The sequence below is a fragment of the Antechinus flavipes genome, chromosome 4, assembly GCF_016432865.1.
Source record: "Antechinus flavipes isolate AdamAnt ecotype Samford, QLD, Australia chromosome 4, AdamAnt_v2, whole genome shotgun sequence".
NCBI lineage: Eukaryota > Metazoa > Chordata > Mammalia > Dasyuromorphia > Dasyuridae > Antechinus > Antechinus flavipes.
Genome location: NC_067401.1, coordinates 289,239,400 through 289,255,814, shown reverse-complemented (window position 1 = coordinate 289,255,814; position 16,415 = coordinate 289,239,400). Strand labels below are relative to the sequence as shown.

At 33.0% G+C, this 16,415-nt stretch overlaps 1 protein-coding gene across 1 annotated transcript in view; it reads left to right on the top strand.

Moving 5' to 3' along the window:
- The window catches only part of REV3L (REV3 like, DNA directed polymerase zeta catalytic subunit), a 253,915-nt gene that overhangs the window by 126,103 nt on the left and 111,397 nt on the right, over positions 1–16,415 (top strand). Inside the window, exons 6-11 of the mRNA XM_051997548.1 lie at positions 4,532–4,626; positions 5,771–5,875; positions 7,824–7,908; positions 7,994–8,145; positions 8,770–8,898; positions 14,796–15,033. Of these exons, the coding sequence (XP_051853508.1) occupies positions 4,532–4,626; positions 5,771–5,875; positions 7,824–7,908; positions 7,994–8,145; positions 8,770–8,898; positions 14,796–15,033 (804 nt within the window). The remainder of the gene's footprint in view (positions 1–4,531; positions 4,627–5,770; positions 5,876–7,823; positions 7,909–7,993; positions 8,146–8,769; positions 8,899–14,795; positions 15,034–16,415) is intronic.

The window sequence follows — 16,415 nt, the reverse complement described above, 5'->3', positions numbered from 1 at the left end:
TGGTGTGTATTTCCATGTTAGAAGCTATATATACATAGACAGATGTGCTTTTCCAATCTTAAAATGCTATATAAAGTCTGATTTTATTGTATATATGTGTATGTGTGTATACTAAGTACACATACATATTCATTTGATCCTTAAAACAATCTTGTAAGATAGATCCTAATGGTATATAGAACCTTTTTATACAGAAGTAAATAGACTTACACCATGTCATTTGTCTAAAATCATACAACTTGAAAGGATTAGAGATGGGATTTGAATCCTTATGTCTTCTCATTTCAAGTCCAAGAGCTTGTCAGCCAGTGACCCTAATACTATATTTGGATACCGATGAGATAAGAGGTTTTAAATAATATTACTACATAAAATTTGTGACTTTACTTTGAAGGCTTTTGGAAGTAAGCTTTTTAAATTCTTTAGTTCTTAAGAAAATATAGTGAAATTTAACAAGGAACCCTGAATATTTTATTGAAAAAAGTCTTAAATTGTATAGTCTTTTAAGGAAAGACCATTTTATTCCCTTTAAGAACAGAGTACTGTAGGAATGGAGCTGCTAGGTGGCACAGTGAGTAAAGCACCATGCCAGAAATCAGGAAAACCTACATTCAACGCCAGCATTAGACACTTGAGCTATGTGACCATGGGCAAGTCATTTCACCCTGTTTGCTTCAGTTTCCTCATCTGTAAAATGAGCTGAAGAAGGAAATGGCAAACCACTCCATTATCTTTGACAAGGAAACCCCAAATGGGATTGCGGAGTCAGATTAAAAAGCAACTGAATCACAATAGCCGAACAAGAAAAATATATGTCATAAAAAAAAAAAATAAAAAAATAGCTACATATGTAGCTATTAAGTTTCATGTAATATAAAAAGTATTACATGAAACTTAATAGCTACATATCTTTATTGTGTAAGGTTCTTAAAATTAATAAAATGGCCTTTAATTAGAAATTTTAAATAAATAAAATAGAGTATATTTTGCCAAAGGAATTCATTATGCTCTAAGCAGGGGTTCTCAAACTTTTTAAATAGGGGGCCAGTTCACTGTCCCTCAGACTGTTAGAGGGCCAGACTATAGTAAAAACAAAAACTTTGTTTTGTGGGCCTTTAAATAAAGAAACTTCATAGCCCTGGGTGAGGGGGATAAATGTCCTCGGCTACCGCATCTGGCCCACAGGCCGTAGTTTGAGGACCCTTGTATAAGGCATCATAAATACAACAATTTCTGGTTATATCACTTAAAATATAACAAATTATATATTCTGTGATTAATTATTTTCAAATTAGTTACCCCAGTTAAAGATCTTACTGTATTTAATGCACATCATTGCCATCAAAAATATCCACAAAAAAGTGATACTGCACAACTGTCATAGATATTAACATACTTGTTTTTGTAATGTGATTGTTAAACACCTTTAAAATTGAAAATTGTATCATCTACTCAACATGAAAGTTATGTCCTGGTTTTGGTGTCCTTCCTAATTTGTGCCTGAAGAACAAAGATCATTACCCTCATGAAAGGACATTGCTCATGCCTCATTTCTGATTTTTCCAGTTTGATATCTGTGGCCTCTTTCTCTCTAACTTCATGACATTGTTTTTTTTGTTCTTAGATATTTTACCCACCTGGTCCTGTTTATTTGGTTTATCCTTTCACTTGTACTACTGGCCTCTTTTCATTTCATTTATTGTTTCCTTTCTGTATATTCAATTGTTTCCTACTAGCCAACTTTCATTGTGTTCTTTAATTTATTCTATTAATTTCCACCATTGAATTTATCTCTAAAATGGCTTTTTAATTGCATTTGTAGATATTTGGTTTGTTCATTTTTTAGCATAGTAGGAATGCTGGGTCTAAATAACTCAAAAAAAAATGTGTAAGGAACAACTGAAATTTAAAGGTAACAGAAATAGTTGAAATCTCTATAATATGAGAAATTATTTAGAATTTTTTTAAATTATCATTTTCAGATGTTCTATCAAAAGCCTCTTCTTTGTTATAATGGACCAGTTAAGTAGTCTTTCAACTAGTATACATTAAAATCCATTCCTGTCATCTCTCCTTTGTCATTCTTGTACATATCTTTCCATAAATTTTCCACAAAGAATACACCCAATTATTTCACCTTTTTTTTCCCTTTTAATATTGTAGATTCCAATGTGGTTCTGAGGCTATCAGAAAGTTATTCCTCAATAAATAATCTTTTATTTGTTACAGCCAATGTGGGCATACAGAATAGCAAAGAAATTCAAAGGACAGAAACAGAAACTAAGAATAATCATACTTCATTTAAAAGTTCATTTTATTATTTATTTAAGGCCATATTCAATTTAAAAGAATTATAAAATCATAAGAAATGGACCTTGAATGCTTTTTAGTCCAACTAATTTATTTTATAGTACTCATGTTAACTTGACATTTTTTTCTAGGAACAATGTTACAAATTAACAACCAAGTTAATAGAAGAAATGTAGTTTTTCAGGTGTCATTTTTAAATTGTGGTAGTGTTCATTGTATTTTAAATTTGCTCCATGATCAGAAGACTAATAAAACAAGTGATATCATGAAATAAAATTACCTACACAAAAAATAATAGCTTTTTGCCCCAGATTCAGAAACAGAACATGGGCTTAACTTTTGATCCCTCTGACTAAAATTACTTTGAGGATGTGGGAGAGTGAGGAAGAGACCTTTAGGAAACTTTCTAAAGTAGGCTGTTTGTTTTTAGTGTAGTCTCATATCTCATTTAAGTTTTTTTATATTATTTCTTTTCTTTCTTTAGCACTCCCAATTCTCTTGCAATTATATACTCTACCCCCATTCTAATTCATCAATCTAAGTTATAAGCCATCTGTGCCTCCTCATCTTTTGTGATCTCTATAATTGTCTTTCCATAAATTGTCCAAAGATAATCTATTAGAGACAGTCTTCTTTTCCTTTTACTATTTTGTGGATACTAGCGTGGCATTGGGACTGTTTGGTAAACCTCCATAAAATCATCTCATATTACTTTTCCAAACATAGAACTATGATCTATAATTGATCCTATAATCCTGATTTAATTTTAAGGGCTGAAAATTCTCTTCTTTAAATATTTTTTCAAACCTGAAATTGGTCTTTTCCCTATCATCATTCTAATTTAACTTAAATATTTCTTTATTCGTGATAAACTAGTTTCTCATTTTCAGTTATTCGGTGTTATTTCTTCAGTTGAACCATCTTAGTGGTATCATAAAACACATGATCAACACAATATCAGTATGGCTTCAGCAACAGTATACATCACTTGGCCAAGAGATTTTGGTTTCAGGTGTACACAAAAATTTTGGCAGAGTCCATGGTGTTATTGTAGTAAGTTACTAAGGAATGCAGCAATGTTAAAGGTATCAAATTTCAGATGAGCTACTTAAATTGAGATCCTCTCAGTTTTTTCTCTAATAATGATGGAGTTTCAACTCTCAGCTACATTTTCAAAAAGAGTTAAAGGATAGTCTGCTCTGACTTGTTGGCTAATATTTACTTTCTCCATTGACAGCAATAGAATCAGCCATAGTTATAATACAAAATTTTGTCTATTCAAATTGATTTATTTCAAGATAACCTTTTTTTTAAGACAGTGATTGAGTAAATTATTTGCGAACAGCTTTTATGTGCCTTCATTTACATTTCCAAATGACTATATAGCCAAGCCATTATTTATCTTCAAGATATTTAGTATACAAAGTTCATATGTCTTCATATTTGTGTCATTTGTAATGAGTCTTAATTTATTAGGCCCTAATGACTGTTCACCCAGTCCAGTCACAACTTTGATAACTTCCTGATCTCTCTGACTACTAAAGAAAATATTTTTGGGTCAAGTACTGCAGTGTAATTTTCATAAGGCTATATTGTTTTCATTTTGTTGCTTTTTCTAGTTTTTGACTCCCTTGTGGAGGATTCAGTATGACTTTTCCATGTTGTAATTTGTTTACATTTTTAAAGAAAATTTTTAACTCATTGAATAGTGATTATGGGGAATGAAGAAGTTTAGTATTATCCTTTTGTTTCTTTCTTCTACCTTCAGTAGCCCTGCTCTGATTAGTTTTGCTCCCAAATTTGATGTTCTCTCTTTTATATCTTTTTAATTTTTTTTCACATTTCTATCTAGAATAAGTATCTTCTAAGCTTCCCTGTTGCTTTTCTTTTTGACTTAGATGGAATATTCTTGCTACAAAAAAATTTTTTTTAATATACATCCATCCATCTGTAAACTATTCAACTGACCTATATAACTTTAAACAATAGTATTATATATTACTATTTACTAATATTTTCCCCAATTTATCATTTTATTTAATATACAAACCATCCACCAACTATGTAGTTAATAATTATTGTGAACTTAATTAGTATATTAACTTTTCTTATAATGATTTTCCAATAGTCACTCCAAATATGAATAAAAATATTTTATACATAAAAGAATTTAATAAAGTACACTGTAGTTATATTCTATTGTAATTTCATTTCATTATAGTTCTTTAATTCTGGAAGGTGTTGAGCCACAAAGTACCTGTGAATTAGAAGTGGATGCTGTAGCTGCTGATATTTTAAATCGGCTAGAGATTGAAGGTATGTACCTGCTCATTTTTTATTGTATACCATTTCTAAAAAGCCAAAATCTCAAAAAAAAAAAAAACCTTTGAAGAAGCCATAATTTAATTGTTGTGGAGATTCCTACTAATATATTTTGAAACTTCTCTAATACCTTTGAAAACCCCCTTTTTTTAAGTTACTATAGTCAAAAAGAATACTCATCTGGTGGCTGGCCTTCAAATGATGACTGTCTCTGAACTTAGGTTTGATTTTCAGATAACATGATATAGAGCATTACAAGACCCATGCTTGAAACCTTTCCTTCTTGGCATAGAAACTTTTTTTTTCCCACTAATGTAGCCTGCAAGGAACAATTCCCTCAAGTAGCAAATACATGTATTACATTCTAGAAATATGAAGATCAAAAAAAAAAAAAAAGGAACCTCAAGAATGCCCTAAAGAAACATACATTCTTTCAGGGGAGCAACATGCATATACAAATATATTAAAAACCACATATACATATGTGTGTGTGTGTGTGTGTGTGTGTGTGTGTATGTGTGTGTGTACACAGAGAGAGACAAAAGATTATTTGGTGAAGAGGTGAAAATTAGGGATTCTAAGACATTGAGGTGAAAAATGGAGTTTACTGTACACTAACTCAGTAAAGGCGAAGAGAGACAGGAAATAGAGTGTTATGAGTGAGGAACAGTAAGCAAACTCATTCATTTTTTTATTGAACAAATAGCTATATTGCTTTGTGCCACAAACTGGAAACCAGTATGACTACAGAAAATCAAATAGTGGACCGAAAGGAAGTTTAATGCACTTTATTCTATTTTTCCTTTTCATTCCCTTGTTCAGTTTTCATAAAACTCTGTGGAGGACTCCTAAGTATTTTTGTCCAGTTAAATGTTTGAGTTTTCTTAGGCTAATGATTTGGGCAGCAGCACAAGAAGCAAGAATAATCAGGAGTACAAAGGAGAAACATTGTCAAATTCAGAATGGGCTAATAAGGACATCTTGTAGGTTTGTTTCTGGAAACTATTTGCAAGTTTCTTATAGTACACAAAGTCAGTAACTCAAGGTTAAGTTATTGGACAGGGGAAAAAGCAATCAAATGGCCATTATTAAATAAAAATGTTTTTTACAACTTTACTTTGAAATATTTAATTTGTAGCTCAAATTGATGGAAACCCCGGTTTACAAGCCATATGGGAAGATGAAAAGCAACGCCGAAGAAACAGAAATGAATCCTCTCAAATTAGTCAACCTGAATCACAAGGTATAATTGCTCATTTATTAAAAAAAAAAAATTTAAACCGTGTGTGTGTGTGTGTGTGTGTGGTCTAAATTATTAACTCCCCATACAATTTGTCAGAAGCAATGTAGCATAGTGTAAAGAACATATTACTTGGAGTCAGAAAACCTGGATTCAAATACTACCTTAGATACTTACTAGCTGTGTAGTTATGGGTAAGTCACTTAACCTCTCATAGCCTCAATCTCCTCATTTGTAAAATGGAAATAATATTTATACAGGCTATTTCCTGGGGTATATGTGCTTAATGCACTGTGCAAACCTTTAAATCCTATATTTATAAATTGTTATTACTCATATCAGAATGCATTTCACAAATCTTCTTTCAATTTTCATATAAATTTTCCCCTCTATTGTCCCATTATTGATAGTTCTTCACTTTGACAGAATCTAGAGAATCTTACTTGTCATGACCACATACCGTGTTTCCCTGATAGTAAAACCTATCCCGAAAATAAGCCCTCCCCTTCCTGTGTAAGATTCCTCTAAAATAAGCCCTCCCCCGAAAATAAGCCCTATTGAGATTGCTACTGTAGTGAAGGTGATCCCCTGTGCTACATGCTATATTACGGTATCTTCTGTATGCACCGTCTCCCCTCTCACCCCCCGGGGTGAAATGCATGCTGCGCTCCGAGCTGCATCCAATCACAGCTGCAGCGGTGAGTGCGTCATCCTGTTCTTCCCCGGTGATTTGATTAAAATAAGCCCTCCCCTGAAAATAAGCCCTCTGGTGATTTTCTGTCCAAAAAAAAAATGAATAAGACAGTGTCTTATTATCGGGGGAAACACGGTATTTAAAATTAGCTGGAGTCAGGAATTCAGATTAAGGGAAAATTGTCGATCTTTATTCTTAGTGGAGGTGAAGAAGGCTCGAAGGTGAAGGGCGATCACCATAGCAATGCTAGCAGCCGTGTCAAGAAGCCAGCCAGCAGTCTCTCTTTCCGCTTCCTTCTCTGCCCCCTGCCTCCACCCACCAAAATTGTCATTTCCTATACAACACATCAGGACTTGCACAAAGAGTGGGCAGGGCCATTCTTTCTCCAAGCTTATATATTAATAGAGTATGGTCCAATTACTATTTAGCCTTATGTGCTTGGGACCTCAGTGCATCAACTCGAGCCTCAGCCCATTACATCTCCCGCTTTTTTTTGTTTTAAAACATAAGTGGTCATACCATCCCTGATTCCTCAGGGAGGTCAGAGCCCCTAAGGGGAGGTGATCACACCCTCCCTGCCTCACCCTTGTTGTCTTCATTATAGAGAGAAGCCCATGCTTTGATAGCATTAGCAGCAATTTGCTCATATGCTGCTATGGAATAATTAATCTGTACTGCGATGAACCTACAACTGTTAGTAGGTCACAGGTGATTGCAGCATGAACTCCACTTTGACTATTTTGTTGGGCTTGTATCCTACAGAGCTCACTATATTCAGAAAGCCACAAGTAGTTTTGTCCAGGTTCTAGGCATACCCTTGCTATAGATTTGATGTTCTCTTATATCTTTTTAAATTTATAGTTGAGTGCCTTTTATATAAATTTCAAAATAATAATGTTGTTTATCAAGGAAATAAATAAGCTTGAGTCTCCCATTGCATTCAGGAACATAATATGTTGATAGGTTAAGGGAAATGTTCTTTTTTCTATTCTAAATGCAGGTTATAATTATGGAATTTTATCTTGAACTGACTTCAAGTACCCAACATCATAACATGGGTAACCATTTTAATTTTGTTTGACATTTTAAGAGAACAGCTTTTAGATTAAAGGTGTATCACAAAAGTTGGTAAGTTACTATCACTTTTAAAAGTTCCTTGAGGAAAAAAGCTTAGTGTTGCTTCTGAATATTTTATTAATTTACTGTTTGCCTAAAAAGATCCTCTTCCTTTTTTGAATGCACTTTTTAAATTTAAAGATCGTGGATGTGTTCCAGCAACAGAGAGTGAAAAAATGTTTCAGAAGAGACTTCAGGAAGTTCTTAAGCAGAATGATTTTTCTGTGTAAGTAGTCATTTAATACAGTTCATTGAATTGACCTTTCTCCCTTGGTAATCTAGTTAGTTTTAAAGGATGTGTTTTAATTAAGCAGAACATTATCAGGATCTGTGGACTACAGTAATGGATCCCAGGAGTTCTCTGCTGAGTTAACTTTACATTCTGAAGTTCTATCTACTGAAGCTATTCCCTGTTCACCAGCTAATGTGGTAGAAATCCATCAAGAAAAGGAGCTGAACAAAGGTGAGCTTTTTAGTAACATCCTTGAATTATTGTCTTCAGCAGAACAATCATGTGATCTCTTTTGTTAAATTATTTGTATTTAAAATTCTGAATGACATTTATTAATGTTTATTTTAAATTTAGAAATTAGGTTTCATTCCGATATGGGGATGATAAGAAGTATGTACATGTCTAAGTAGCCCTATTTGTCATTTGATACTTGCCATCAACAGATAGTCTCTTTGTCTTCTTGTTGTGTGCTGCATTCATCTCTTTGTTACAATATAAGATGAAATTAATTTTTTGTCCTATATGTGCCTGAATTTAAATGTACTCATTTTATCGTAGCCCCTCATGAAAATGGTGTGAGAGTAATGAGTTATAGAGTATTTTGAAATCTTAGATTGAAAACTTCTACAACTTAAGTATTTTTATGAAAATATAATTTACATGATCATACAGCATAAATAAAAATTTACCTTCTAAACAGGAATAATTGAACTCAGCTGTAATTTTGTGAAGATTGCAGAATTTTAAGATTCTATTGGATAAAATTTGTTTAAATGTTCACCAAATTTTTTTAAATTCTGAAAGTTTAAATTGTAGAGGCCCATAACTAAATGTTGGCTTTGTTTTTATCTTAAGAATACTTAAGAAGGAATATTCATAAACAAGATGAAGCACTTATTAATGAAGAAGCAATTTTGAATCTCATGGAAACAAGTCAGACTTTCCAGCCTCTGTCCCAAAGACTGAGTCAATCTCCAATTTTCAGTAAGTACTTTAATAATATAATAAGTATTCCATATTCCAACTTTTAGATTAAGGTGTGCTTGGTGAATTAACTGTTTTGTGTTTAGACAAGATTAGCTTGAAGACACTTGCTTAATATAGCTGAAAGAGCACCGCACTATGAATTGGCAATTAGAAATCAGCCTATTGTTCTTGTACTTCCTCTTTTTTAAAGTAAGCCAAATGATTTCTTCCCTGCCTCTTTTACAGATTTGGTATTAGATTCAAATGATTTACTGTTTGTAAAGGACATTGAAATCTCTGAATTGTATGTGTAAAATACTGGTATGGGAAAGGTATATAGCATATGAGATTACATTTAGTTTACCATTTAAAGCCTGAGTTTGAATCCTTCCCTTACCATTTCTGAGCATTGCGATTTGAACCAAATTGTATAACTTTGAGCCTCCGTTTCTTAAATGATATTGTCAGAATCTAAAAAGATCTTGATAAGTTAGATCATTAGACTGAATCAAATAAAATGAAATTTAGTAGAAATAAAGTGTTAAACATGGGTTCAGAAATATGCATCACAAATCTAAGATTGTGGAAATTATTATCCAGTTTGTCTGAAAAAACATGAGGCTGTTAGCAGATTTCAGACTCAGTCAGAAGAAGATGACAATATTTTGTGGCATCCAAGAAATCCATTGTGATTTTATGGAGCATTAGGAGAAGAGTAGTTCTTGGCAGCTAGAGGGCTTAATGAATAAAGAATTGGGCCCAGAGTCAGGAAAATCTGAATTCATATCTGGCCTCAAAACACTTACTAGCTGTACAATCCTAGGTAAGTCATTTACCCAATCTTTACCTTAATCTACTGAAGAAGGAAATGACAAACCATCCCAGGATCTTTGCTAGGAAAACCTCATGGATGGTATTGTAGTACTATGTAGTCCATGGGTCATGAAGAGGTACACACAACTGAACAAAAACAAGTTCCTGGCAATAATTTGGGTGCCCCTAGCTTCTCTATATTTTCTCTTCAAATTTATCTTTCATCTACTCTGTATGTATCTTGTATGTACTGATTTATTCCCTGTTTTTTTATGTAAGTAGGAAGAGAAAGAAAAAGAATAAGCATTTGTTAAGCATTACTATGTGCCAAAAATTGTGCTAAGCACTTTACAAATATCTTTTTTACTCCTTGCAACTTCAAGAAGTAGGATTATTATTATTATTATTATTATTATTATTATTATTATTATTATTCTAATTTTGCAGATATGGAAACTGAAGCACACAAGTTAAATGACTTGCCCAATATCACACAACTGATAAGTGTCTCAAACTGGATTTGATCTCAGGTCTCCCTGATTCCAGGCATAGCACTCCACCCATTTGCAGCACATAGCTATCACTAATATCTTGAGGAAAAGAACTGTTTTTGCTTTTCTTTGCATTTCAGTAATTAGCAAAATGGCTGGTTCATAAGAAACTCTTAGTAAATATTTGATTGATTGATGGTTCTGCTTTACTCTGCCCTATTAGATCATATTTGGAACATTGTATCAAATTCTCACATCTTTTAGAAAGTACACTTAGAAGTTGGAGAAAATCCAGAGGTGGGCAGCCAGAACTGTAAAATGCTTCAAGTTCAATTAAGTTTATATTGTTTGATTCCAAAGGGCAGACTCAAGAGCATAGGGTGCATGTTGTAGAGGCAAATTTGTGCGAGACATAATGAAAATTTCTTAGTAATGAGAGCTTCCCAAATTAGATTAGGCTGCCTTGGAGATAGTGGGTTACCCTTCAGTTGACCACTTGGTACATATGTTGTGGTAGAAATAGAGATATTTTTTCTGTAGAAGTTGAACTAAATTGCCATTAAGTTCCCTTCCGATTTTGAAATTCTGTGATTCTCTATCTGTAAATAGATTAAAATTATATCCCTACTCTGTGACTAGTAGAATTTCTCAGAATAACTTCTTCTCAAGTATGAAATATTGGCTTAAAGGCAGTATATACTAGCCCCTTTTGAGGGCCACTACTGCCTCATTGCCTTTTCCTGTCATCTTCTTTATTATGTAACTGAAAAAGCACTTCTTTGCTACCCTAGAAGTTTCTTTACACTAATTCCTTATTAGCAGTTTAGAAGGATTCATTAGTAATTTTAGGCCCTTGACTAGCTTTCTCTTAAATATTTGATTCTATTTTTGACATGTACCTTTTTTTAATATATATTTTTATTTCATTAAATTATTTAAATTTAATTATCTATATTAAATTTTTCAGTTACATGTTAAAATTTTTTATATCATTTTCAAAAATTTTGAGTTTCAATTTCTCGCCTTCCTTTCCACCCCACTCCTCTCCTTAAGAAGGCAACCAATTGATATTAATTGCACAGTTAATTAATTACACGTGCAAAATATATTTCTATTTTAGCTATAATGTAAAAGAAAACATAGACCCCCCCCAAAAAAATTATTTTTTTAGTTTGTTCCAGTTTGCATTCAGAATTCATCAGCTTCTCTGGAGATAGATAGCATTTTCATCATGGATCCTTTGGAACTATTTTAGATCGTTGTCTTGATCGAAGTAGCTAAGTCATTCATAGTTGATTATTATTACAATAATGCTGTCACTGTGTATAATGTTCTAGTTCTGCTTACTCCACTTGGCATGAGTTCATATGAGTCTGTTTTACTGAAATTATCCTGCTTATCATTTCTTACAGTACAAGAGTATTTGAATCATCACAATCATATACCACAACTTGTTTGGCTATTCCCCAATTGATGGACATACCCTCAATTTCCAATTTTTTGCCACTACAAAGAGGGCTGCTTTAGATATTTTTGTACAAATATGTCCTTTTCCCTTTTCTTTGATCTCTTTAAGATACAGGAGTTAGTAGTGGTGTTACTGAAACAAAAGGTATGCAGTTTTATAATTCTTCAAGTATAATTCCAAATTATTCTCCAAAATCATTAGACTAATTCACAAATCCACCAATAATGCATTAGTATCCCAATTTTCCATATCCCTTCAACTTATCCTTTTTCTTTTCTGTCATATTAACTAATCTGTTAAGTGTGAGGTGGTATCTTAGAGTTGTTTTAATTTGCATTTCTCTAGTCAATAGTGACATGTGTTGAAACCTATTCTAGTTCTTTCTGTATAATCTCTGTACTTTAATTTTCATGACTTCTCCATAGAGAGCTAAGTAGTTTTCTGATGGACCTTCCTTTATATGTCTTCCTTATAGCTACAAAGGAAGCCCTCAAGCACTCCTTCCTCTATTATCCATAATTTTTTTTTCCCATACTTTTTTTCTGAGGCAATTGGGGTTGTCACTTGCCCAGGGTTACATATGGAAGTGTTAAGTGTCTGAGGTTAAATTTGAACTCAGGTCCTCCTGACTTCAGAGCTGGTGCTCTATCCACTGGGCCACCTAGCTGCCCCCCATTCATTTCTTTAATGACATCTTACACTGATGCTCTTGTACATTTGGTAGTAGGCAGCATGTACTATTTTACTGCTCTTTGGATTACCTTCAACTTGAATTCAAAGTTCAAAGTTATGTCATTCCATGATTCACAGCCATACACTGTTATCAAAAGAAGATTATTTAAAAGATGTGTCTTTGTGTCAAGGAGAAGCTTGAATTTATTAAAGATACCAAGTAATTTTCCAAAATCCATCCTGCCTTCCCTCCTCCTCCTATTCACTTAAGAGCGCAGCTCATCCATGCACAGTGTCTTTCTGAGATATACCAGTAAACCATCTGTGTTTTATACTTTCAAGTGTATGTTGTAAATATTTAGATTGTAAAATCTTCATATAACCTTGTAACCTTTTAAGTTGGTACTTAAGATTCTTATAGACTATTTATGTTTTTGTAACTTTAAGAATAAATGTTATCACTGCTTGGTAAATGACCTACAGAAATAAATGTGATCTGCGTTCATAAGATGCCTAAGGCACTTGGCCAGTTGTGTAATTTTCAGCAAGTCATTTAACATTTTCTCCATCTGTAAAATGGGGATAATTATAGCATCTACTTTACAGGATTGTTGTGAGAATCAAATAAGATAACATATGTAAAATACCTTGCAAAAACTATATAACTGCCAGTCATCATTATTGAAAATTCCTTGGGATGTCTTTATTGGCTCTCTTTGCAGTCTTTTTTTTTTTTTTAATAACTTTTTATTGACAGAACCCATGCCAGGGTAATTTTTTACAGCATTATCCCTTGCATTCACTTCTGTTCCGATTTTTCCCCTCTCTCCCTCCATTCCCTCTCCCAGATGGCAAGCAGTCCTTTACATGTTGAATAGGTTACAGTATAACCTAGATACAATATATGTGTGCAGAACCGAACAGCTTTTTTGTTGCACAGGGAGAATTGGATTCAGAAAGTATAAATAACCCGGGAAGAAAAACAAGCAGTTTATATCATTTCCCAGTGATCTTTCTTTGGGTGTAGCTGCTTCTGTCCATCCTTGATCAATTGAAACTGAATTAGCTCTCTTTATGGAAGAGATCCACTTCCATCAGAATACATCCTCAAACAGTATCGTTGTTGAGGTATATAATGATCTCCTGCTTCTGCTCATTTCACTTAGCATCAGTTCATGTAAGTCTTGCCAGTCCTCTCTGTATTCATCCTGCTGGTCATTCCTTATAGAACAATAATATTCCATAACGTTCATATACCACAATTTACTCAACCATTCTCCAATTGATGGGCATCCATTCATTTTCCAGCTTCTAGCTACTACAAACAGGGCTGCCACAAACATTTTGGCACATACAGGTCCCTTTCCCTTCTTTAGTATATCTTTGGGATATAAGCTCAGTAGAAACACTGCTGGATCAAAGGGTATTTGCAGTCTTTCTTAAAGCTAATTTTGCCATCTACTTTTTCCCTTGCTTTGTTAAATTTTACAAAGGAGTTCATATTCTAAACTGATAATGTCTTGGTCTGCCATCTCTCTATCTTTCTAGCAGTTAGTCAAATTTCCACTAAGACATCTCCTGAGTTCTCTAGTCTTGTGACAATTGTATAAAAGTATTCTAATCAATATTAATATTATTTATGACAATAATATTAATATCTGTTACATTTATAATCAGAGTAATCATGAGCCATCTTTCCATTTAGATGCAGTTTCCTTCTTTCCCTTGGCTTTGTTTATAGTGGGAATGCCTATAATTACATGATTCAGTGACTCCAGCAATTATGTCTACTCTTTTCTCTTTGGACAAAATCAGTCAGTCAACAAACACCTGCTATGTTCCAGTCACTGTACTAGATTCTGAGAATTAAAAGACAAAAAATTAAACAGTCTCTTCACTCAAAGAGACCCTATTTTTTAGGAGGACACAACATGTGTATCTGTAGGCATTTGCAGAATAAATACAAGATATAATTCAAGATAGTGGGAAGAAAGGTTACAGTAATAGATGGGGAGAGGAATCAGGAAAGCTCTCATATATGAAGGAGGAAGAGAGGAAAGGAGGGATAAGCATTTCTTAAATTCCTACTATGTGACAGGCATTTTGCTAAGTGCTTTACAAATACTATGTCATTTGAGGGATAGTATTTGAGCTAAGATTTGAAAGACACGTTCTAAGATCATTTGAGATAGAAGCCTTTAATTAACTTAAAGTTCTAATCATTTAATTGCTTCCTTATTCTTGATTTATCTATCAAAATAAACTCTTTAGTCTGTTAACAAAAAACTTGTGTATTTGGCATATTTAAAACAATGAAGGTAGAAAATTATTTTTCTTTTTAGTCTTTGCTTTATAATTTATGTTTAATGATATGCTTGAAACACCTACTAAGATACATATGTATTATTGTGTGAGTAGCAGAGGCCCTTGAAGGAGCTGCAAAGGAGATTCACTTATTTTTTATTTTGTAGTGGATAGCAGTCCTGATGAATCTTTGGTGCATCTTCTGGCTGGTTTGGAAAGTGATGGATATCAAGGGAAAAGACATAGCATTTCATCTTCACATCCTTCCTTTGGAAGTTCTAGAAATCTTCACAATAGTGATGATGAAGAAAATGAACCACAAATAGAAAAAGAAGAAATGGAGCTTAGTTTGCTGATGTCTCAAAGATGGGACAGCAATATTGAAGAACATAGTGCCGAAAAAAGGTAATTTGTTTTTATTTTTAATTATTTTTGTTAATTATTTTAGTTATTTCGGTTATATTATATATCAACATTGTATTTTCTCAAAATGATTTTCTTTGACCAGTTTGTTTCTTCCATTGACTTTGATGTGCCTTCTTTTCCTTCAGATCTTCAGAACTATTTTCTTTCTCCATATCACCTTCACTCTTCCTGAATGTCAGGAATAGTTGATCTTATACATATACTTATAGTACATAGACCTCTCAGGGTAATTGTGAAAGTTCAGTGAGGTAATATGTAAAGTGTTTTGCAAACTTTAAGTGCTATATAAAGTTAATAATTATTCTTCCTTGAATAAAAACATAGATAGCAGAGGCATTATTATTTTGACAATAATGCCGAAGCCACTGTTGAAAAGTGAAGAAATTATCGGTCTAACAAATTTTTTGACTATATCATATAATCATTTTATCTAAATAGATAGGATGTTTTAATGTTCTCTTCAGTTTCCACCACACTATAGATAGGTTTTGTAACCTTCTTTCTCATAGGTCCTCAGTTTCTTTTTGCCTTTTCTTCTTCTTGCATGGTTTTCTACTTTTCTTATTTTTTTTTCTGTCAACACCTAGTCCCCCAATATGAACCCTTATTTTCTACTATTATTTGGTATTTTCCAAATTTTATTATATAAATCTGATTATGCCTCTCTCATTATACCTGCCACGATGAGCTAATGGGAATAACATGGAAGGGTTTGGGTTTTTTTTTTGTTTTGTTTTGTTTTGTTTTTGAAGTATAGCCTTTGCATATAGGGACAGAAATTGTGTCACTTAAGTGTTCATTGGATCTTGAGTAAATCATTGAGGTTTTTTGCATTCAAAAACAGATTAAGATAAGACAAGAATTTTTACAAATATCAAAGGCACATTTCTGATTTATTAAGAAATAATAAACCTGCTTATAAACCTGCTAGTATAGCTTTTTAATTTTAGTGCATCAGGAGATTTTCAAAAAAGGGCATTGTGATACTCAATAAAAGGTTGTCAGATTTATCAGAAAATCAGAAACTAATTCTCACTGAAGTAGGTAATGTTGCATCTTCAAGGGTCAAGGAACTGAGTCTCTGAACAATATAACACAATGCCAGTCAAGTGAAAATAAAGCCAAGGATTAAAATTAGAAAACAGTATTTTTTTTTTTTTGAATCTGCTGATCAAATAGAGTAAATGAAGATATGTTGAGCTGGCATTAAAACCATAAAATTCTCCAGAAGAACAAAATAAGTTGTGGTGAACACTGTAATTATGAGGACCATTAGGCACCTTCCCTTCCTCCCTTCTCCTCCCACCCTCCTACCCCCCCGCCAATTTTTCTTTATATTTTTGTTATTAGGAAATTGGGTT